This window comes from Cervus canadensis, chromosome 33, assembly GCF_019320065.1.
Source record: "Cervus canadensis isolate Bull #8, Minnesota chromosome 33, ASM1932006v1, whole genome shotgun sequence".
Classification (NCBI taxonomy): Eukaryota; Metazoa; Chordata; class Mammalia; order Artiodactyla; family Cervidae; genus Cervus; species Cervus canadensis.
In genome coordinates this window covers 29,169,162-29,193,501 of record NC_057418.1, presented here as the reverse complement: position 1 = coordinate 29,193,501, position 24,340 = coordinate 29,169,162, and the positions used below count along the sequence as shown (strand labels likewise).

The 24,340-nt window shown below is 42.5% G+C and overlaps 1 protein-coding gene and 1 pseudogene across 3 annotated transcripts in view; one reads left to right on the top strand and one right to left on the bottom strand.

Moving 5' to 3' along the window:
* SNX9 (sorting nexin 9) overlaps positions 1–24,340 on the bottom strand; it is an 87,230-nt gene that overhangs the window by 9,092 nt on the left and 53,798 nt on the right. For all 3 annotated transcript variants that reach the window (XM_043456879.1, XM_043456880.1, XM_043456881.1), the window contains 9 exons: positions 22,281–22,446; positions 19,857–20,004; positions 18,275–18,359; positions 16,136–16,261; positions 15,901–16,018; positions 10,255–10,385; positions 5,807–5,910; positions 4,452–4,555; positions 2,171–2,248 (listed from right to left, as the gene is read on the bottom strand). In XM_043456879.1, the coding sequence (XP_043312814.1) occupies positions 2,171–2,248; positions 4,452–4,555; positions 5,807–5,910; positions 10,255–10,385; positions 15,901–16,018; positions 16,136–16,261; positions 18,275–18,359; positions 19,857–20,004; positions 22,281–22,446 (1,060 nt within the window). The remainder of the gene's footprint in view (positions 1–2,170; positions 2,249–4,451; positions 4,556–5,806; positions 5,911–10,254; positions 10,386–15,900; positions 16,019–16,135; positions 16,262–18,274; positions 18,360–19,856; positions 20,005–22,280; positions 22,447–24,340) is intronic.
* LOC122433807 lies at positions 11,482–14,690 on the top strand (annotated as a pseudogene).

The window sequence follows — 24,340 nt, the reverse complement described above, 5'->3', positions numbered from 1 at the left end:
AGGCTGTGTGCCTTGGTCCCACAGTCGGGTTCTGTTGAGTGAGTCTCGGTGGTAACAACAGTCTTCTGTTTCCTGTACTGTCTAGATCTTTCATTTTAGTATTTATTTAGTATTTTAGGTTTGCAAATTGGTGCTATATTACTTCTGTCACTGTTCCTTTATTAGCTGAAATACTTTTATAAAGAGAAACTTTCCTTTATCAGCTTTTTGTTACCTTGAGGTATGGGGACAGGAAGAACAGGTTAAATGCTTCCTTCTTTTTATAGTTTTCAGAATTATAAGCTGATTCTATTCCATCCTCCAAAGCTGACTGAGATTAACTTTTTAAGAATATCACTGCAAGTCTGGATTAAAGTTGATATGCTTCATTTCATAGCAATCATTATCTTCACTAAGCTCAAATTTTCGCTTCATAGGACAGTGGAAGATTCTTCAGATTGGCATCCAGGTTCTTTCCCTCTGAGCTCTGGATTATTTCAGGCAAACAATATTTCAAAATCGCCATGTGGGTGATGCTGGGAGTTCTTGTTACTAGACTTGATAACTATTTCTAGGTCTTTTCAGTGAACAGAGCCAAGTGTGTATCTGTTAATTCCAAATTTCTAACTTATTTTTCTCACCTTCCCCCTTCGGTAACTTTTTTTTTTCCCCCTATGTGTGTGAGTCTGTTTCTGTTTTGTAAATAAGTTCATTTTTATCACGTTTTTAGATTCCATGTGTAGGTGGTATCATATGATATTTGTCTTTCTCTGACTTCACTTAGTATGATAATCTGTAGGCCCATCCATGTTGCTGAAAATGGCATCATTTCATTCTTTTTTATGGCTGAGTAATATTCCATTTATATAAATACCACATCCTCTTTATCCATTCATCTGTTGATGGACATCTCATTGCTTCCATGTCTTGGCTACTGTATGAAGTGCTGCTGTGAGCACTGGGTGCCTCTATCTTTCTGAATTAGAAATTTCATCTTCTCATAATTTTTAGATCTATGCCCAGGAATAGGATTGCTGGATCACACGGTAGCTCTATATTTAGTTTTTTCAAGGAACCCCCATACTGTTCTCCATGGTGGATGCGTCAATTTAAATTCCCACCAACAGTGTAGGAGGGCTCCCTGTTCTCCACACCTTCTCCAGCATTTATTATTTGTATACTTTTTGATGACGGCCATTCTGAGTGGTGTGATACCTCACTGCAGTTTTGATTTGCATTTCTCTAACTGGCGATGTTAAGCACCTTTTTGGGGTGTCTTGGCCACAAGATGCTTATCTTCGAAGACCTTGGGTTCTTCATCTAAAAAAATGGGGGCCAGACCAACGAATCCTCAAAACTCCTGCCCAAGCTAAAAGTTTTAACTAAAAGACACAATTCAGCCAGGCCAACAAGAAATATTCAAATACGGGAGCCACAGGTCTTACATTTTGGTAAAAGACTAATTTCTTATACCTGGAAATACTCAGACATTGACCTCCAAAGACCTACCCTCCCTGGGTATCAGAATAATGCCACGGTGACAGTACCAAGCCTATCATTTCTATAAGTGATAGAACGTCCTCAAATTGAATAGGTGCCACTCACCTGGCAAATACTTTTACTTCCTACCAGCTCCACATGCCAAACTAAGAAAACAAACCAAGATATAAAAGAAAATGGCTAACTTGTAAGTGTTGTCCATGGAAATGCACAATGAACTCAAAATACCACAAGTGGATATACGATATGGGATAAGCTGAAAACAATAATGAGTTAGCAAGAGACATAAGGCAATATGAACTTGTTACTCAGTCAAGATTTTTCCCTCCAAATGTCCCTGGTAAGATCTGGCTCGTGACAGTCAGACTCGGCTTCAGAGTTTGGCAGAGAAATGAAAGCAGGGCAGAGTGTCACATACCATACCCGCCTGCTTCACTAAAACACAAGAGCTGTATCTGAGCACAGGAAAGGCAAAGACACTAGCCAGGAAATCCAAACTATTACCACCCACCACTTTTCTCAAAACTAGTAAGGTGAGGCGGCGAAAGTCCTCAGTGGAGCCGTGCATCCAGTTTAAACGTCACTGATGGGGTGCTGCACTGCAGTTATTGCTTGTCTATAAGAGCCTGAGGAGGCCAGTCTGTTGGGTTAAGACACCCAGGGCCCCAAGAACAAATAAAGGAAGGTGTACCTTGATAACCACTAGAGCTGAAGACTGTGGCTAAGCTCTGCAAGGCCTTCCCTATCTTCTGATACTCCTTGGGTAATGCTGAAAGAGAAAAAGGAATAAGTCATTCACTAAGTGGAACAAAATTAAATGATCCAACTATTTTCTCAAATGATTCAAAATAAGTCTGTATTCTTTAACAGAATATCCATAAAGAAGGTTTGTTTTTACAAATTAATTTTTCTTCAGTTTTTAATTAATCAACTATTCAATAAACAGTGGACACTATTATTATGAACACCACCACCAGTGCCCACACTCTCATTCACTGAATGAAATCAAAGCGAACCGGAAGCTCCTTTAGAAGATCATTTCTAGATCTGAGTCCTTTCATATATACAACACCAACCTGATCATCACAACCACCCCCTACCGATGCAGATGCGCCATCTCCCCTTCCTGGGTTAGGAACGCTGGGGTCACGTGGCTGGTAAGTGGAGGATCTGGTGCCTGTTATTCCTAACCTGCTGCTTTTCTCACTCTGCCACGTACCTGTGAGTGATTATTTACAAAACAAAACACGACCAAAAGCAACGGGGTGTGGAGAAGAACGGCAGTGGAACCTCACAGGGCCAGGGAGGAGGGATTTTAGCTTTCTCATCTGTATAATAATAAGATTAATTAAATCATCTCCGATGCTCCTCTACTGCTAAATCCTAGGCTTCTAGGGTCACTCTGGAGATCTCTCCAGAGAAGAGTCTTTGCATCTCAGGCTACTTTCATTTGCAATCTGTACAGTTTCCTGAAACACAACTGCTGCCTTCAAAAGAAACAATTACTCGCATTTGAAGAGACTATTATAAAGAAAAATGATTCACATGTTTCTTTAAAAAAAAGGTCCAGGACAAGGAAATTTGACATATGGTCTACAAGCTATAAGAAAGAGGAAACAAGAATTCAAATTATATAGCTTAGTTAATTTTAATAAATTGTTCACCCTTTTGTAACTCAGTTTTTGCCTTTACACCGGGGATTAAAAATACTTGCTGTGTGTTTCACCGTGTGGAGTGTGTCCTAGACTTCTCACTTCATAGATTAGGAATTTTTAAAAACTCTCTTGTGAGAGGAAAGAAACTATGGCTGAATCAAATTCTAAACAAAACACTTCAACCTCCTGTTCCCCCAAAAGAGAGCAGCCTAATACTATTAGTATTTCCTAATCTTGGTCTGTGGATTTTACAGGACATGGAGTTGACCAGATGTTAGACATAAGGGATTTGATTTTTTAATAGAAGCCATAATCCCAGACTTTTGTGATATCCTTAAAAACTTTAAGATTTGTACTCATTTAAAATTTTCTTTAAAAGGGGGAAACAGCTGAATTTACTGTTAATTATTTTAACAATTAAATTATTTCATTTACGTTTTAGAGAAGTATCACTCCCTTTTTGGCTCATGAGTTATTCCCTGTGACCAAAGGCCTGAAACAGATTTTATTTTCTGATGCTGCATTTGTATAGGTTATGTTTTCAGGCTTAGTTCTATTTTCAGCATTTCTTTGCCATGGGAAAAGGAACCAGTGTTATTGCTCCTGGCGTCTGCCCCTCAAGCATAAACAGCTGGCACATGACAACGGTTCTGTTGATATAAAATATCACGTGAATGGTGGAGGGCCATTGTAAGGCCTGCTTTCTTCCTGCAAAGGGCAAGACAGGAAACATTTTAGGCTTTGTTGGGCTGCAGGTTTCTGCTGAAAGTACTCAACTCGGCCATCCTTCACACCACAGCAGCCAAGGCGTGATCCCCACAGCTGACACTGGACTGTGTTTCTCTCCTTGGCTGCTGGACGGCAGGGCGGCCTGGGTCTGGGGCATACGGGAAAACGGTTCAGCGGAGAAAGGGAAGGGAGGGTGCAGCGCAGCAGGCAGAGAGCGGAGGGGACAGCGGCACTTCTCGGGTCTGACCCAGGCTCCGGGCTTTCTGCTACCACCCGCCACCGGGCTTTCCTAAGATTAGAGCTTTAGTCAAACACACAACTCACTAAAGGGATGACTATTAAAAAGATCCTGAGATTAAAAATAACCACGGGCACTTTCTCTGCAGGCAGAAAGGGTGACTCTTCCATAGATTACAAACCCCACGTAACTGGAAATATTTAAGTGAATGTAATGCTTTTTACGGGGGTTCTTGAACCCGCTTTGGCCAAGCCAGTCTCCAGTGCTGTAACCGGGTTGGGAGGTGAGGTTCCGCAGAGCGCCGTGGCTGTGGCGCTGCCCCGGCCCCCGGGCCCCGGGGCCGCACTTACGTCCGGTGCACCGCTTCCAGTGCTCCTGGCCCACATTCAGCAGCTCCTTCACGCCGTCGTCCATGGCTTTGGTGAACTTGCCGACAGCATCACACTTCTGTTCTCTGTGGGGCAAAAACACGAGGAGGTTGCGTCCCTGACTTCACTACCCAACGTCCAGACAGCGTGAGGTGTGAGAGGAGAAAAGTCCAACGTGGTCAGGGGAGCTCACAGCAAGCCTGACCTCGGGTGCTTGTGCTGTGCATTCTAGCAACTGCTGTAACTAAATCAGTCTTAAAAACGGCTGGATTCAGGTTTCTAAAGAACTGCTTCAACATCTGCCACTTATATTTTAACTGCTTTCTTTCGCCCTCCATTCCTTGTGAATTCTAACTAAAATTGTTCTAAAGTAAATAAAATCTTCGTTTCTTGAATATCTTACTGAGTGAAGTTCAATCACTGCAGGTACTGGTGACTCTATAGTATGGGCTGCTGGTGGTAGTTGTTCACTCATTCCAACAAATACTTTAATGAATCAGAGAAAATAAACCTACACACACAGCATCTAAGTGATACAGAAGATACCAGTTCCTTCAGGATTAAAAAGCTTTTCCTGACTTGAAAAAAATTATCACAATATACTTTTAAATGAAAGAGGAGGTTATAATAGAGACTGTGTAACATGAGGTCACTTTTGTTTACACAACCATTTTCCCTTCAGATACATTGTACAGAGTAGGATCTGGAAGAACACAGACCTAAGTCAACATATTAACACCGATTTCCTCTCTGTGTAGTTAGAAGACTGTCTATATACTGGATAAAATATAAGCAATGGTTATACATTAAGAAAAAAGGCTGCTTAAAATTATTACTATGAACAAACACAAGATTTCTTATTAATCTTAATGCAGAAAAGGAACTACTCCAGACTTTCAACTAAGCCTCCATTAAAAAGATGACAAGATTAAAAACAAGAGATTAAAACAACACTGGAAAAACAGGCCTGAGATTGCTCTCTTCAAGGCTATGTTCAAAGAGATTTCTGGCCCATGGGCTGATCCGTGGGTGTCAGCTGGCTCAGTGCCATGCCGTGTCCTCATACTTTATTATTAATAACTACTAACCACTGTGTCAACTATGAAATCACTGACTTCAAGGTAAAAAGGAAGCGGACTTTAACTGATGTTATGGTTAGAAAGACAGTGTTTTAAGTACAAGAGATGCTCTCCATGACTTCTGACCACAAACCCCACTCATTTCACACCCTCTCATCTGACGATGTGAATTCCAGGTGTGGTCAGACGGGCCAAGGCCTGCAAGCAGAGGAGGTGGACCCGGTCTGGGAAGCAGGGGCGGCTGGCAGGATCTCTTACATTTCCACTAAGTCCAGGTCAGGTGCCTCTGGCTCCATGGTGGAGAATATCATAACTCCGACCAGCTCATCTTTCTCAGCCTTCCTCTTCCCGGTTTTCCATTCCTGTAAAGAGGAATGTTATGACGTTAAAGTGGGGAGCGGAGCCAAACAGCTCTTTCAAAATCCCATCCTAGCGTCGGCTCACTGACTGTCTTTATCCTTCTAACTCTCGGGAGGCAGTGCCCATGCCGTCTCCCTCCGCACCCCTGCATCTCCAACTCCATCCCACACGTGAGCAGTGTGAACGGTGCCGCTGTGCCGGACGGTCCTTAAGAGCTCAAATCCTCTCTAAGCGAGGTGACCCAGGACTTGTTCTTTCCCAAGGCCCACCCGCCTGTACAAACACACCCGAGGAATCTGACAAAGGACCTCAAAATTTTAGGTTGTTTTCTTGAAAAGATTAAAGCCTTTCTAAATATAGGAAACAATATTATAAACTATTAAAAATCACTATAAATCAAATATATATGGGCTTCCCTTGTAGGCCAGCTGGTAAAGAATCTGCCTACAATGCAGGAGACCTGGGTTCAATTCCTGGGTCGGGAAGATCCCCTGGAGAAGGAAATGGCAACCCACTCTAGAATTCTTGCCTGGACAATCTCAAGGACAGAGGAGCCTGGCAGGCTACAGTCCGTGGGGTTGCAAGAGTCGGACACGACTTAGCGGCCAAACCACCGTGTGTATATAACACACCCACAGAAAAGTGCCCAAAGCAAAAATACACAGTACAACAAATTCTCATACAGTCAATTCCTGTGTAACTGCTTCCAAGGGCAAGAGAGAGAATGAGAGCTGGACTTCTGGAAGCCCCCTTCTCGTCCCTTCCCTGTCACTACCCCTTCCCTCCCCCTCCAGGGGTAACCATGACCACCCACTCTTTTATGGTTTTCAGTTCCTCACTTCATACAGTTTCACCACCGAAGTCCCTACACCATGGTTTTGCTACTTCTGTGAACTAGCTGAGAACACAACACTCGGCATTCTCCTGTGTCTGGCCTTAGTTGCTCAACCTATGCTAAGAAGTCACACGCACACTGTTGTTACAGCTGGACTTCACTCATTTCATGGCTGTTTAACACTCCCTCGAGTGACTGGTGCCCGGTTTACTGACCCCATTGTACCACGGGTAGCCATCAGTGGCCCTGGCGAGTTATGGATAAAGCTGCTGTGTACACATCTCCTGGTGCGTGTGCGCATGCACTTCTGTGGGGACATAACCAGGCGTGGAAAGTTGTTCAAGCAGATAATGCCAAACTGTTTTCCAGACTGGTCACACCAGCTTCCACACCCACCAGCAGTGTGTGAGTTTCAGAAGCTCCTTATCTCACCAAGAAGACACATGGCATCCTGGTCTTTCTAATTTCAGCCTTCTGGTAAGTTTATTCACTGTGGCTTGAATTTGCGTTTCTTATTACTCATAAGACTAAGTGCTTTTCTATACACTACTGATGATTCAGATATTTTCTTTAGTGAGTTGTTGTTCAGTCGCTCAGTTGTGTCTAACTCTTTGTGACCCCAGTGACTGCAGCACGCCAGGCTTCCCTGTCCATCACCAATTCCCAGAGCTTGCTCAAACTCATGTCCACTGAGTTGGTGATGCCATCCAACCATCTCATCCTATCCTTCCTTTTCCTCTTGCCCTCAATCTTTCCCAGCATCAGGGTCTTTTCCAATGAGTCGGCTCTTCACATCAGGTGGCCAAAGTATTGTAGTTTCAGCTTTAGCATCAGTCCTTCCAGTGAATATTCAGGGTTGATTTTCTTTAGGATTGACTGGTTTAATCTCCTTGCTGTCCAAGGGACTCTCAAGAGTCTTCTCCACAGTTTGAAAGCATCAATTCTTCGGCGCTCTGCCTTTCCTACTGTCTAGCTATCACATCAGTTCATGACTACTGGGAAAACCATAGCTTTGACTAGTCGGACCTTTGTAGGCAAAGTAATGTCTCTGCTTTTTAATATGCTTCCTAGGTTTGTCATAGCTTTTGTTCCAAGGAGCAAGTGTCTTTTAATTTCATGGCTGCAGTCACCATCTGCAGTGATTTTGGAGCCCAAGAGTCTGTCACTGTTTCCATTGTTTCTCCATCTGTTTGCCATGAAGTGATGAGACTAGACGCCTCATCTAAGCTGTGATCTTAGTTTTCTGAATGTTGAGTTTTAAGCCAGCTTTGTGAGGGACATTACCAAATCTCCCATTTGTCTACTGGTTTATCTTGCTTATCAATTTGTATGGGTTTCCCCATATTCTAAAATCCAGCCCTTTGTTGACTATACACGTTCATATCTTCGAATTTTCCTTTTAATAACTTCTGATAAACCAAAGTTCTTTTTTTTTAGGGTAGTCAAATTTGTCAGTCTCTTCCTGCAAATTTGTCAGTCTCTTCCTGTATGTGTCTTATTTCAGAAATCCTTCCCTACCCTAGGGGTACGAAAATTTTCTATGTTACCTTTTAGAAGCTTTATTGTGTTGTCTTTCACATTTAAACTTGTAAACCATCAGGAGTTAATTTTTTTTAGACTCAATATGGTGGAAACTTTCAACCAGATAAAAGTAGAAAAATATTTTAATAAACCCCTATAGATTCAGCTTCAAAAATTATCAACTTTTCACCAAACTTGTTTTATCTGGTCTCCTCCATCCTACTTTTATTTCTTGTTTATTTTAACGGAAATCTCAGATAGAATATCATTTCACCTGTAAATACTTCACTGTGTATCTTTAACAGATAAGGGCCATGTCTTAAAAACATTACCAAAATACCAACATCAAACCTAACAAAATCAACAGCTTGTTGTGAGGCAGTGACCACATTTATTTTTCCCAGAGATGCCATCCAATGGAGATGCCATCCAATAGAGATGCCATCCAACGGAGCACCACTGATAGGAAAGACTGCCCATCCCCCACCCCCATCCTCAGAATCATTCTTGTCATAATCAAGGGCCCATTCTATTCTATTGATCTGCTTTTAAAATATTTTAGCTTTATAATGAGTCTCAACATCCAGGAAAGGCTTCCTCCCATTTCATCTTTATTTTAAAGAGTATCTTGGCTATTCTTGGAGCTTAAATTTTCTATGAAGGACATCTTTCCAGTTCTTCAATTCAAAAAACATAGTGCTGGAACACTTATTGAAGTCTTCTTTTTATTTCTCTCAGCAGTGTTTCATGGTTTTTAATGTAGATTTACATTTTTCTGTAGGTTCTTTGGGTTTTCTATGTCCAACAATCTATATGAACTACTCTTGCCCAGAGAATCACAAATTTTAATAATTTTCTAGTTTTATGCTGTCATTTAGCAGGTGAGGAAATTGCGGCCCAAAGAAGTTCATGTTTCGGGCAAGGTCGTGGAGGCAGCCAGAAGCAGAGCCAAGACCAAAACCGAGTGCCCTGGCCCCAAGTTCTTTCTTGTTTCTCTTACATCAAAAACACACAAAAAAGAAAAAAGCCTAAAATTTGCATAAAGCATAACCTTTATAAATGCTTCCTGTTTTTTTGTTTGTTTGGGGGTTTTTTGGCCATGCCAGGCAGCTGATGGTACGTCAGTTTCCCAACCAGGAACTGAACCCGGGCGCTCGGCAGTAAGAGCATGGAGTCTAACCACTGAATCGCCAGGGAATTCTCTAGAAATGCTTCCTCAACAGAATCTTAGACAGATCAAACAAGTCCTTGTTAAAGTCCTGTGGCAAGCAGTAAGGCACCAACTTGGAGGGGGTTCCACATAGTTTTTGTAACTGCTATATATTACATTTTGACATGTAAGCATTCACCATGAAATGCAAAAAGACTACAAATATTTAAATGGAATGATCTCTAACCTATAAATTATACTAAGCATGACCAAACAAATGATTGCATACAATGGAGGACTAAGGTGACACACAGCTATTTCCAAAGCAGACAACAATAGTGAGATGACAAGCAGCCAATTTCTTCTTGATTTTCAAACGAGAACAGTGACTGCAGGCAGAATGACTGCCCACGGGGCAGAGGCAGACCTGGACAGACAACAACAGTTCTGGAAAAACAAGGTGGCTTTGAGAAAGCAGCTTCACTTATGAATCTACTTTTCATTACACTATTTACACTGTAAGGTCAAAATATGATCCTAAGAAATCATTCACACTATTTCTCTAACTTCACGCTGAAAATATCCTACACAGCTTGGGGTCTATCCTATATTTAACAGCATTGAGGAAAAAGCCCCTCATCCTATCACATCCCTCACCCCTGTCCTCACTGGGCCAACTGGTTCCCGGTTTGCAGAAAATCATTCTGGCAAACTCCTTGCTCACACACTGTGACTACTTTACTATTACTTAGAAATAGCAACTAATCAACGTGATTTAACTTCCTTGGTGTGAATGTGACAATTCTCAATATCCTCCAGGATTATAATAAAATGTCCTACCTTCTCATCTCGGAAATTTAGAAACTGCTGGAAGACCTCACTCTCTGAGATTACCGGGTGACGACACATCCTGGTCATCCAGGCCTGAAGCCGCTCCATGCGCATTTTGATAAACTCTTCTTCAAAGCGACCTGCAAGAGACAAGCCAAGAGTGACGTGCGACTCTGCCCAGGAGGAATCACTGTTACCCAGGTGGAAACGCTGCTCATATGGCTACTGGCAGAGTTACTCAGTAAAAGGTAAACCATGGTAATTTTTCAACAACGTTAAAACAAGCAACACAGTGGCTGTTCAAAGGCCCACAGGAAAGGTACTCAACAAACCTGAAAGCAAATTTTATCTCCACATGAAAAACTTTCTCTTTCTTATTAACTAACACGCCGGTGCCTGTGTGATCACATGAAGCCTTATAGGCAAGAAAGGGCTGATAATGTGGAAATTAATAAGCAATTCTGACCAAGAAGGTGAAATTTCTATATTTATAAAAATGTGTCTAAATACAATATAATCTCAGATATACAGAATTATACTAAGTCTTTATGAAAAGTAACTAAAAACTGTGGGTTTTTTCCCGTCTTGCTTTTTCAACTACTTAAATGAAAATTAGAAAAACCAATTTTTCCATGAATGCCATAATGAAAGCTGCTATCCCAGAACTTAAGACCATCATAAAACAGGAGCTTAATGGGTGATATTTCTGTTTTAAAAGTAGAAAATCAGTTTAACAAACCTTACATACCAAACATCAAGTGAGTACAGAATTTTTATAAGCCTAATAAAATCAGTATCAGTTAAAAGGTTTCTGGAGATGGAAATTCTGGCTATAGATGCGTTTGATAATTAGCCAATCCTAGTCCTGAAAAGCAACTAGAAAGCCGAAAAAAAGCCACAAAAACTAAGTGCTGTGGAAATCAACCAGAGGCATACAGCCTGTGAGAAGGGTTTATGCTCCCCAACTGTTGACCTTCAGGCCAGAAGAGGGGGGTTCTGGGGTGCTCTGGCCTGGGGTTGCACCCCATCTCTGCACTCCATTCTATTTCCTCTACAGTAGAACCCACCCCATGAAAGTCTTACATATTAATCTATGAAAATATGCGCAGAATCTGTAGCTGAAACATATAAAACCCTACATGAAAATCAAGTATGACATATCTAAGTTCCTGCATTGGAAGACTACATGCTAAGATTTCAATTCTCAGAGGGTGGCCAGGCGGCTGGGACTGACTGAGCAGCGCTTTCGTTGCCCGTGAACCCTGCAGAGTACGCTGCCGGGCTCCTGTCTCCTCTTCACCACGGCCTCTTCTGATACGAGGTGCAGAACTAGAGAAGTGTGCCTCAGGCCAGGTTTTTGAGCTGATTCTCAGCCTTTGAGCAAAAGAATGTGTCCCAGGAAGTCCCCGAGCGCCTCCTAAGAAGAAGGATCTTTCCCTGGAGGAAATTCAGAAGAGATTAGGAGCTGCAGAAGAAAGATGCAAGTCCCATGAAGCCGAGGTCCTGAAGCAGCTCGCTGAGAAGAGAGAGCACGAGAAAGAAGTGCTCCAGTAAGCGACAGAGGAGAACGACGTCAGGATGATGGCGGAAGAGAAGCTGACCCGGAAGACGGAAGCCAGCAAAGAGAGAAGGACAAGCACACTGAGGAAGTGCGGAAGAACAAAGGGTCCAAAGATCCTGCTGACGAGACTGAGGCCGACTCCTCTGTCCTGAGAACTGACTTTCTCCCCCTCCCCTTCCTAAACATCCAAAGGCTGTGCTGGCCAGTGTCATTTTACTTTTGCCCTCCTAACAAACATATTCCACAAGCTGGTGTAGGGCTGTATAGGTAGATCCAGACGGTATGTTGTTCTTTTAGGGGCTAAAGGGGGGAGAAACGAAAAGTGTTTTACTCCTTCTCTAAAGTTGACGTCTTCCTGATGTAGCTATGCTTCTCGTTGCGTCTTTTCTACCTCAGTATGGTGTGCTGGGTTAATGGCTGGCACTGCATTGGCTCCGTGAAAACATGTCTGCGAAAACAGTATGTAGTGGCTTCTTTCAAATTGTTAGATGCTGGGTATCTGTTCACTTTTAAATCCCAATTCTGTCCCGATCTTACAGACGCTACTGTACTTGAATGGTTAATAAAACTGCACAGTGCTGTTGGTGACAGTGAAAAAAAAAAAAAGAGAGATTTAAGTTCTCCGAAAATTGGTCTACAGAATTAATGCAATTCCAATAAAAACCCTAGCATGATTGTTTATAGGTATCTGACTATAAAAGAATCATGCTGACTCTTAACTTTACATGGAAAGGCAAAAGAAAAAGAATAGCTAAAAACAATTTTGAAACAGAACCAAGCTGGAGGACTTACATACCTGACTTCAAGACTTTCTATATTATAAGGCTACAATAACCAAGATGGTGTGGTATTGGCAAAAGGATGGACACATAAATCAATGGAACTGAATAGAGTCCAGAAATAAACCTGCACAAATATGCTCAATTGATTTTTTGACAAAAATGCAAAGGAAACTCAACAGAGAAAGGATACTCTCTTCAATAGATAGTCTGAGAACCACTAGATGACCAGATTTATAACATAAATCTCTACCACCTTAAACTTTATACAAACCTTAACTCAAAATAAACCCTAGACCTAGATGTTAAACTGTAGACTACAAAACTAGACCCCCCTCCTGTATATTAAAACACTTCAAATTCTGCACGTACTAGGAGCAGAGATTAATAAGTACTGCAGAAACTTGTACACTGTGCAGACGATGACCCACCTCATGAACAGAAGAGACCCTGGAAGTCAGCACAGACCTAAGGGCTATGCTGAATTCCACGTTATGAGCAAGTCAACTATACAAGAGTTTATAACCTACTCATTGGTTGGAATTAAATAGTCATTCTTATTTCTCTTAACATTTTTTTTCTGACACAGCTGGTCTATTTACAAACTGTGACTTCAGCTATTATCTTGTTCTTGTGAGGATATTCTTATCAGGTTCCAGAAAATTAAGAAAAAGGAGAGGAGGGATTTCCATCTGTCCATTTCCTATGACCCTGACCTAGGTTTTCATGAATAATGTTAATATACCAGTTTGGCCCCCGGAAATAAAACCAGGTTCATTCAATGTTATTCCATAAAAAATAAAATCCATAGACAAATTAGAAAAATCTTAGCTCTAAGCTTTTCCTGGACGGATTATCAAGTCCACAGAAATGTCATGACATCACCTACTTGGTATTCCTTTTTCTTTTCTCCAGGATTTAAGGGAAGGAAGTTTATACAATAATGATGCTGTGGGCATCTCAGGCAGGACGCAGACGAGAGAAGGGGGAAATAGAACGGCTTCTGTGCCTTCCAGTTTCCTCGGCAAGCAGCCCAGTCAGGGAATCAAAGCCCAACTTTCTTCAGACTGAGGGGCTGTTGCTTCTGTGCTTTTCTCTGACATCCCCTGGCTTCAGGCCTGACCTCTTTTTTTTTCCCCCGAAAAAAAATCCTTACTATGGGAGAACCGTGACTCCATGATGCTTTAGGCTATGCCATGGGTTATCTGATTCTGAATAAACCGTGTATTAAAACTGAAAAAAATAAAAGAAACCCCCACAACTCTAAGATAGCTCATGAATCCATTTATTTCAACACCATGGAGAACATATTATGCTAACCAAGTTGATAAAGGAGAATTTAAAATTCAAACCTGAAGATGTAGAGAGAGGCAGAACTCAAGTTTTCATGGAAAAAAATCTAAATTTTTAGAAAGAAAGCCATGATTAAAACAATATGGATGACAGAAAGGAGGGACAGTGAGGATATGCAGTGGGTGAGGACTGGGGTGGGCGACACGTCCGAGCGGGAGGAAGCAGCCACACATCCAACCTGCCACCCCGGCGCCTTGAGGGGCTGCCTGGGTGTCACCCCCCGGAGGGCCGTGCAGGCCCACTCCTCCGTTCTGCTAGGTCAATGTGAAATTTTTGAGAAGATTTTCCCCCCAAATCAAAAAAATTTCTTTAGAAATGGTTTCCATCTCTTCAAAAAATTTCAGAGAAGCATACACATTGAACAAAGCAAAGCAAAAAGCCACGCTTTAAGGAGAATAACTTCCTTCTCCTAAGGCCACTGGTTCTAGCTGAGGATTAGTCAGTCCACGTCTCATGGAGTGAGCTCTGGAATCACATCACGTCCCTTCTCAGCGCCTCTGAGTGGCACCTGTGCGTGTCTGAGCTGACAGCGCCTGTGCGTGAGGGGCCAGGGCACACGTAACGCCTGGCACGTCAGGACCAACCCCCCTGCAGGCTGGGCCACCCGAGCAGGCTCTGCCCTGGCCGGGTGCGAGCCCTCAGCCCCTCTCTCGTCTTTATCTCACTCCTGCTGAGTGAGGACCGAATCCTCTCCAGCCCCCCAGGCCTCTGGGACCCTGCTCCCCCTCCACGCTCCTCATGGGCCCAGGTGAGCCTGTCCGTTCCTCCTGCACCGTTCCAGCTTCCAGATTTCAAGTCTTACTCTCGTCTTTGATCCTTCTCTCTCTCTTTCATGTATTGTAATACTTTCTAGCTATACATGGAGACTCTAATGTCTACATGAAGTTCAGCTTCTTTACAAACTTCTAATCCAAGACAAACACACGGACTCCTGAGTACTAACATTCCAGTTTCTGGATCAGGTGAAAGGGTTTAAAAAAAAAAAATCACGATTGTTCTCAAAACAAACATAGGAAAAATACCCTCTGACTGCACATTTACAAGGGGCTCTGGTAGCATTGTGGATTATTTACCAGAAGATTACTTGGGGGTGGGGATGGGGGGGAAATGACATTTAAATAAATAAGAAAAGGGAGAGGGTGATTATCAATGATAAATAAAAACATTTAAATATCAGTAGTCACCAAAATAACTGAGTAGAAAACTTGGTAACTTCCTACATTAACACTTAGAAACTGCGGCGCCTACATCTGGTGTTTACAGACTTGTGATGAAGATGACAGGGGCTTCCCAGGTAGTGCGGTATTAAAAGAACCTGTCTGCCAATGCAGATGATGCAAGAGATGTGGGTTTGACCCCTGGGTTGGGAAGATCCCCTGGAGGAGAAAACGGTCATCTGCTCCAGTATTCTTGCCTGGGAAATCCCATGGACCAGGGAGCCTGGCGGGCCACAGTCCACGGGGTTCCAAAGAGTCCCACAGGACTGAGCGCAGCACCACCAATGAAAATGACGCAGCCGGACTGTGCGACGCGCTCACGTTATCTGGGTCATATAGTTCAATTTCTCCCTTAGACTATCAGAATCATTCCTGTTTTTCCCAGGTATCATTTTTCACACACAAAAAAGGCTTATATTTCTTTCATGGGAAAGGGTTAGCAGTAAAGACACAGTGACTTTGTCAGAACCCAAGACATATATATACATAGGAACTGGGACAGAAAATTTTATGAAACCTTTTTGTTAGGTGTTAGGTAACTTCCAAACATGTGAACTATATATGTGTGTGTATGTGTGTTAACTATGTGTGTGTGTGTGTGTATTTATGGCTGCAGTTAGCTGCTGTTTCCAGACTCCCACATCTTATTCCACTAGAGGATGGAAAGTGCCATTTCTGATTTGCGTTAGAATACTCTAACTGGAGTCTTTTCACTTGTTTTGAGTTCTGTCACAAACATACTCACCTGTGACTTGCTTGTCTGGAAGAGAAGGGATTGGAATGGCTGACCCAAACTTAACCAGTAGACGCTCATATAACCAGTCAAAGTGTTTATACCTGTGGTTTACTGATCGATTAGTGTTCTACAAGAGAAGGAAAGAGAAAAAAAGTTACCAGTATCAACTACAGAAAATGAAGAAAAAAGCAAGCCGTTCCTAGCGATGTAAGCACGGTTCTGTTTTGATAACCTGAATACTTACGGTAGGGGTTAACTGATACTCAATGTAGCTCTTCAGACCGTACATTTTGGAGCCTTTCCTGGGGTCTGCTACCACACAGTCAAACGTAGAGGTAGGGTAAACCCACATCGGGCCATAATCTCCAACCTACACATCGCAGGGAGAGGCAATTTTGTTACATGGAAAATCAGTTAACACAATTGATATAAATCAACCAAATGATTCTTTCTAGGACTAGAAGTCCTTAGGAGAGTCATTCTTGCTCTTCTTTGAGAAGTCGTTTACATAAATGCTCTCTGTTCTCACTAAGGTTCTATTTGAAGAACACACTTAATCGAGAGGCCCTTCTGCTCCCGTGTGGGCATCTCAGGCCATGGAGAGGGGCCGAGCTGCCTTTCCTCGAGAGGATGCTGGGCGGGACACAATCTCTCTCCAGCCCAGCTGTCCCAGTTAAATGTAATGAAGGGCTAGCTTTTAAAAGTTTCAAATCTACTGCAGACTAATAGTTCTGTGAAATATAAAATGATGCACTTGGCTGTCTCAGCAATGTCAAACTGCCATCAAACTTCCTCAACACTTATTCTCATCTTCTGTATGCCCTAATTGTTTTTCAAGGTGAAAGGAGGAAAAAGTGAGGTGAGGTATGAAAAGTTCAGAGGCTACTAGGTCAGGATGGTGACTGGAGCCTATAGAGCTTTAATGAGGGACTAAAGGTCTCTGACAACAAGTGATTGATATTATGATTCTCCAAGAGGGACTCAGATCTAGAAAACCCTCCTGAAGCCACAGGGCAGGAACCTCTGAGAGGAGCCTTGGGGAACTTCCCTCAGTGATGGGGCCCGAGAGAGGAGACTCTGACCAACCAGGGCCCAACATCCATGAGGTCATATTTTACCAGTGGGTCGGGATGCTGCACCTTAAACCCAAAGGACCAGGTCTCTGCTTTTTCTTGGTTTTTGAGGCCTCTATGGCTTTCCTCACTTCCTTTTCCACACAAGAAACCCACACAGGCAGGCCTGCCTAAAATGCGTGGGACAACTCAAATGCAGGGGTCCTGGAGCTCTGTTCCAACACTCTCATGCTTACGACAAAGTCTCATGCTTAGGAGGGGCAGGGTGGCCATGGGCTCCTGATTCTGCGGAGTTTTAAATTTAATGAAAAAAACAGGATACACGTTCAGTATTTACAAAAACGTCTGAAGAAAAAAAAATCTTTAACCTAACTATTCAAAAGATAATCACCCCAAGTTTGCTTTCAGGGAAGAAGGATAAAAGAGCTCTAGTCACAGCCCTTCTCTCTAGAGTTTTCCAGAATTTCAAGCATTCCAAAGAAGTAGGAACAAGTAATATAAAAAATACAGTGTCATTCTTGCATTATTATTGAATTTCCTAAGACCCAAAAATTATAGAATAAGACTGGATATTTCTTCCTTATTTGACTCCATGGTGATTAAACTCAAGGCGCCTTGCCCTCCTACCCTACTCCCAACTTACAGCTACATGACTAAATCATCAGGGTCAGAAGATAGCTACAGTTCTTTTCTAAAATTTTATCTGGAAACATACAGCTAGGTAACACTTAGAAAATCTATCCACAGTTAACATTTGGGTGAAACCATGGAGCCGTGTCATCCTATGAGCAAGCCGTTCAAAGATGGATATTCTGAACGGTGTCACTAACTGCCAGCTTTCATTTGCTAGCTCCTTACCATGAACTGGACGACTGATTTAGTGAAAGAAAACTATTACCAACACAGAGGAAAAGGGAACTTATTCTGATAACATGCATGTACTCTGCCAAGGTAGAAACCTAAATATTTGAATTGCGTTTATTAGCTAAATATGTTTGGCTAGTAGAAAAACAGCATGTAAAAGGTAACTTCAAGACACTTCAGAAAAATAAAATATTATAAAAAACACATATATACTATGGGCATTTGTTCAATTACTGGTAGTCTGAAAAGGTAAAAATAAAGAATGCCTAGACAATAATGGGCATTAATTTATGCTATTTTTTATACTCTTAATATACTGTCAGTTACTTACTTGGAGCATTAAATGTGTTTAAGAATACTTTCTAAATGACTAATAACCTTCTTTAAGATACTGTACAAGAGCTTAATTAGAAACAAAGCAAAAAATTAAAAATAAACAAACTTACAATGATAGGAATTTTCTCTTTGGGTTTTGCCAGTTGCTTGGCCAACAAATACTGTTCCATCCCAGGTTTTGCAAATCCAGGAAATCTAATCATGAGGACAAATGCTCGTGAGTCTTATCCTTTTCCTTGTAAAAATTCTATAGCTCTCATCCACATTTACTTAATACAACAGTTTGAACTTGTTCTGTCTTTCAGATGTACTGGAACTAGGAAACTAAGGTAAATGAAACCTGAAGTAATCAGATTGTTCAACAGCCAATTAGTCATTTAATTAAGCTTTATCTGGTAAGAGGACAGTTTGACTCCAGAAGGTGTGATATTTACGGGTACTCGACTTGCTTGATCTGAGACACTCTATCACCACATGAAGACCAAAGGGCAGACTAGAAAATGCCCCCCAGGTACAGAGGTAGAAAGAAAGTACTGAGCATAACAATTTGAGATGACTCCATGGGGCGAAGGCCACACGCTAGCATTTTACACCCAAATTAAAGCTGCTTTTCCACATTCTCCCTCGGGAGGCCCAATTACCCCAAAGACACTCCCACTGTTCATAAGTACTTGTGCCATTTTCTTTGGAAATTGTCTTCGGAACCTGTCTTCTTAAGAGACCTCAAACATGATAAACTTGGCTATTTCCAGAAATTATATCTACACCGAAAGCAAAGTTCTAAAATGGAAGAAAAGGTGGAATCAATGTATACCCACCCAAAGCGCAACTTCTAAAGAAGACAAGATTGAGTTTCAGAATTTTTTTTTTTAAACAAACAGGGGGTAAAAATGCTCAGAAAGCAAAACACCTAAAATAGGAAAAGAAATCTTATTTCTACAAACACCAGCTGTATTACATCTGATTTCATTCCTAAACCAAGCTAAAGGCCAATGTGATGCTCACAGGGGCCGTATCGTTTCCTTCATTCTGTGTCCATGTTCATCTTTTCCCCCAAGCTTTCCTGCTAAGCAGTGTTTCTACAAGTACTGCTCAAAACACTTAAAAAAAAAAAAAAAAAAAACAAGGATAATCTAAGTGAAAACAAAGTGTTACACACATTAGGCACAGTCGCTGAGGGTGTGCTCAGGCGGCTGAGGGGCTGGACTGAAATCCCAACTAGATCACTTCCCACCTTGTGAACGCGGGCAGTTACTTAACCTCTCTGGGGTTCAGTTTCTCCGAGAGTAAAAGAGATCACATGTACCACAAAGGGAACTGAGAGCACCATGAAAGAAAACACACAAGCTGCTCCGCACAAAGCCTGGTCATGGTAAAAGATCAACACACGGTAAAACGTTCAAAAGAAAGTCATCATTATTATTTTTAGCTTTCCTGTGACATCAGCAATGAAACAATATGTCATGAGTTGATAAAGGTAAAAAAGTGTCTTTGGCAGATCATTAAATGGAACATATATATCACTTTAAAATGAAAAAAAAAAAAAAAAGTTTCCAAGCTAAGAGCCAAATAAAAAATAGACACGATTAAATCATGCCCCAAAGTTCATGATCACTGGAAAGAGAAACAGCCTCTTTGTCTCATCACAGTCTCTCATACGACAGCCCTCGTTCCCCCAGCTCTTACACCTACTTGTTAAGTGGCAGCTTCATGGAAGAGCTGCTGGCCCGGCTGTTTCCTCGCTGAGCACCTCCTGCTTCTGCAGACTCTGAATCTTTGAAGTAGGGAGATGACTTGGGCTCATCCCAGTCTTCATCCCAGTCGTCGTCATCACCAGTTGCTGGGGGTGAGAACAGAAGATTGTCAGTGAAGAGAGACCAAATAAAGACGGGGTGACTTAATTATCTGCTAACAGCTACCAACTGGGTGAACCAATTTTTTAAAGAAAAAAAGGGTACACGGTCAGGATTACAATAAAGATGCAAAGAGTACAGGCTCTGTTGTTACGCTTGTGAGTTACAGTTGTGAGTCTTGACGATTCTGCCTTTCAGCACAAAAGACAGGTTAGAAACAAAGAGGGCTGTTGGTCCAAGTAACTTCAGATAAATGTCAACGATAAAAACACTCTGGAGGGCCTTCACTGGTGGTCCAGTGGTTAAGATTCCATGCAGGGGGCTTGGGTTCAATCCCTGGTCAGGGAATGAAGATCCCACTTGCCACGTGGTGCGGCCAAAAGATGCCAAGCAAAACCTCAGTGGTGTGCAGGGAAGATCTTCCAGAGGCTGGCTCTGCTGTCCTGCGCTCAGTTGTGTCTGGCTCTCTGCAACCCCATGGACTGTAGCCCACCAAGCTCCTCTGTCCATGGGATCCTCCAGGCAAGAATACTGGAGTGGGTAGCCCTTCCCTTCTCCAGGGAATCTTCCCAACCCAGGTATCTAATCCATGTTTCCTGTATTTCCTGCATTGGCAGGTGGATTCTTTACCACTGGGCCACCTATACATTGATAAATCTAGCTTTAGAAATTTGCAAATAAACAGGTCAAATACCCTTTAAGCCAAGAGATGGGGGAGGACAAAAGGGTGACAGATCTTTGAAAAGGAATTGTGTAACACTAATAATAATGGACTGCAAGGAGATCCAACCAGTCCATCCTAAAGGAGATCAGTCCTGGGTATTCACTGGAAAGACTGATGCTGAGGCTGAAACTCCAGTACTTTGGCCACCTCATGCGAAGAGTTGACTCATTGGAAAAGACCCTGATGCTGGGAGGGATTGGGGGCAGGAGGAGAAGGGGATGACAGAGGATGAGATGGCTGGATGGCATCACCGACTCGATGGGCATGAATTTGAGTAAACTCCGGGAGTTGGTGACGGACAGGGAGGCCTGGTGTGCTGCGATTCATGGGGTCGCAAAGAGTTGGACACGACTGAGCCACTGAACTGAACTGAACTGAACTGAACTGAAGTGAACTGAATAATAATGTAGGCCAGAGAAGGACAAGGGGATGGAGGAGAAAGAGAAAGAAACAAGGGACAAGGAGCGACTAAACCAGCGCTGGCAGCCCCCCATTCCAACAGTCCTCTCCCTGTCAGACGGGGTGCTGCCAGCTTTCTTCCCGCCCGCCCTCCGCTGCTGTTCTGTGCCTCCGTCTCCCACCTCTGGAGGCCTGAGGTGTCCCCTTAGCATCAGGCAGCAAAGTGCCCTGGGATCTCCTCCCTGAGTGTGCTACCATGAGAAGCCCAGAGACAAATGTCAAAAGGAAAAAGAGAAGACTAGAAAGTATCAGAAGGATCTAGGCCAGGATTCCTGGAGCGACGCCAAGTCACTGCAGAAGTGATGTCAGCAGTCTGGTCTGGACCCAGCCCCCGACTCCGGCAGCCCAGTGCCGGCCCCACGAGTGGGAGCCAGGAAGCAGCACCTGCGCCCTTCCAGGCTCCTGACCCACGTCCCTCCATTCAGCACACTCAGTTCTGGGCACAATGCGCTCAGACAGGGGTCATTAAAAAATCATGGGCGGGTCTCTTAATTTCAGAACAGACATAAATAACCTTTCTTAATTCCTGAACTATTTCTCCTTTTAGAAAGTCTTCCTTTGCTTCAGTGTTTCCACTAAGCACCCGGGAGTCAAACAGGTAGTTCAGGAAATGATAGAACAGCTACGTCAGAGGTCATAAACCAGCAGGTGATAAACCACAGTCAATCCATGTGCACATTTTTTTTGGCCCAAGATTTAAAAACAAATGTGTGTTAGTAGTGAGGATTTTAAAGTGGGGAGACGACATAAAGATGGAGATTTCCAGCCTCTCTGGAGCTGTGGTGGTCCAGGAGCACCAGCTCAGCCCTCCTGTGGCGGCATCAACCCGCTGCCCACTTCTGTCCTCTGCAGCCCCAGGCTTGCTCTGTTGTCTCACTTTATGAACCTGGTCCCTGCAAGCGTTTGCATGTGTGACAAGGTTCTCCTGGACAGGGAACCGAGAGTGGACTAAAGAGTATGATGAAAACGTTCCTCATTCAGATTCAGAACTCGAAGTTTGCCATTAGTGAGCGAGACCACACTTCCTGTGATTAAACCCGCTTCGACTCGGATGCCCTCTAAGGGCGGCCCCTCCCTCACCTGGTCCTTGGTAGGCCTGGGGATGACCGAAGGCCGAGTCCCAATTGTTGGCAGTGCTTCTCTGGGCTGCGGCCCCCTCCGGCTTGGCTCCCCAGCTGTCCGAGCTTTCCCAGTTTGTAGGTTTGGAAGCATTCCAGGCTGACCAGGGGTCACTGCCACTGCTGACCTGTTGTTAGGGGTAAAAAAAGGAGAGGGTATTTGTGACTTCTAGAAAGCACTACTCAATTCAGTAGGAAGCAATTGAATAGGAGTGCTGAAAAAAACTGATAGAAATGTAAAGTAATTAAAAAAATAAAATTTTAGAAACATGTAGGCAAGCACAAAAAGCAGCATCAATCGAATTTTACTGCTAGCAATTTGCCGTGTTTGCTGAGGAACTTGACAACTGTTAGCAGAGAAGCTCTCTTTTTCCCCCTTCCCCCAAGCAAGGGCTTTTCTGAACCTGCTCTCGTTCTCATGCGTGTTCTGACACTCCCACTGTGTAACAGAATATGTGACATATTCATAAATAACAACTACTTTCTATTTTCAAAGCTGACCTGAACAACACTGTGTTGTCTGTATCTCTTTGCAAGCTTTTTTTTCCCACTTAATATTGTGTTTTTGAGATTATATATGCTAATAATATGCTTTATCGACCTTAATTGCTTGATAGTAATCAGTTGTATTTTTAACTGTTTTAATTTTTATTTCAAAAGGTATTATGTTCTCAGTTAAAATTTAAAAAATCAAAAGAATAAAAGGATATGAAATATAAAAGCATTCCTACCACCTTAAGATGCCAATCATTCTCTCAGAGACGACGACTCCTAACAAAGTCCTTTGTACATACTTACTCACACTTGCCATGCAGAGAGATTCTTTAAACATGTTCTAAGTGAGCCCCAATTACACTTTCTGCTCTGCACTTCTCTTTTGTTTTTCCATTCAGTAGCCTGAAACATTCTCCTAGGTATTAATACATCAGCACGTGGATGATGACATTCTTCTACGCGACTCCATAGAATTCCTTTGTATTTGCTTCCCATCATCTAAACAGCATTTGCTGATGCTCACTTAACTTGTTTGCAGTTTGTTTTGATACTGTTAATAACGCTGCAGTGTACATCCTTATACATCTTTCCTTACATGTCCAACAGATCTATGTGAAACTTCCAGAAGAAAAATTACTGGGCTAATGAAAGTGTGCATTTATTAATAAAATTGATAAGATTTTGTCAAACTGCTTTAGAAAGAGATCGTATGGTTACATTCCTACACTCCTACTACATGCCAAGGGGTGGCATCTTGCATAAAATGGGGCTATCATGCCAAGTTATTTTTAAAATATGTTCTCCCATTATTCTTTTGCATAATTTTATAGATTATTAATGTTATAAACAAAATTTTCAAACAGGCAACACATGGCTCCCTATTTCAAGGAATACTGCAGTAGGAGTAACCGGAGGCAACCACAGTTTTTTGTTTTCTTAATTTTTAAAAAAATTTATTTACTTATAATTGAAGGATAACTGCTTTACAACACTGTTGGCTTCTGCCATACATCAACATCAGTCAGCCACAGGTATAAATATGTCCCCTCCCTCTTGAACCTCTTCCCACCTCTTTTCCCACCTCTCTAGGTTGTCCCAGAGCCCCAGTTTGAGCTCTGAGTCACATGGCAAATTCCCACTGGCGATCTATTTTACATATGGTAGTTTCCATGCTCCTCTCTGCTTCCTTCCCACCCCTCTTCCCCCATTAAGCCCACAAGTCTGTTCTCTGTGTCTGTGTCTCCACTGCTGCTCTGCAAATTGGCATCAGTACCATTTTCCTAGAGTCCATGCATATGCATTAATATACGACATTTTTCTCTTTCTGACTTATTTCACTCTGTATAATGGGCTCTAGGTTCATCCTAGATTTTTTTTTTCCATCCTAGATTTTTAAATTTTAAATCTTCAACCTGCATGGAATTGACTTCAGTATAAGAAATAATATAGGAATCCAGCTTAATTTTTTCCTGTAGTCGGTCTGTTGCCCTAACATCATTTAGTGAATAATCCATTCTCCCTTCACTG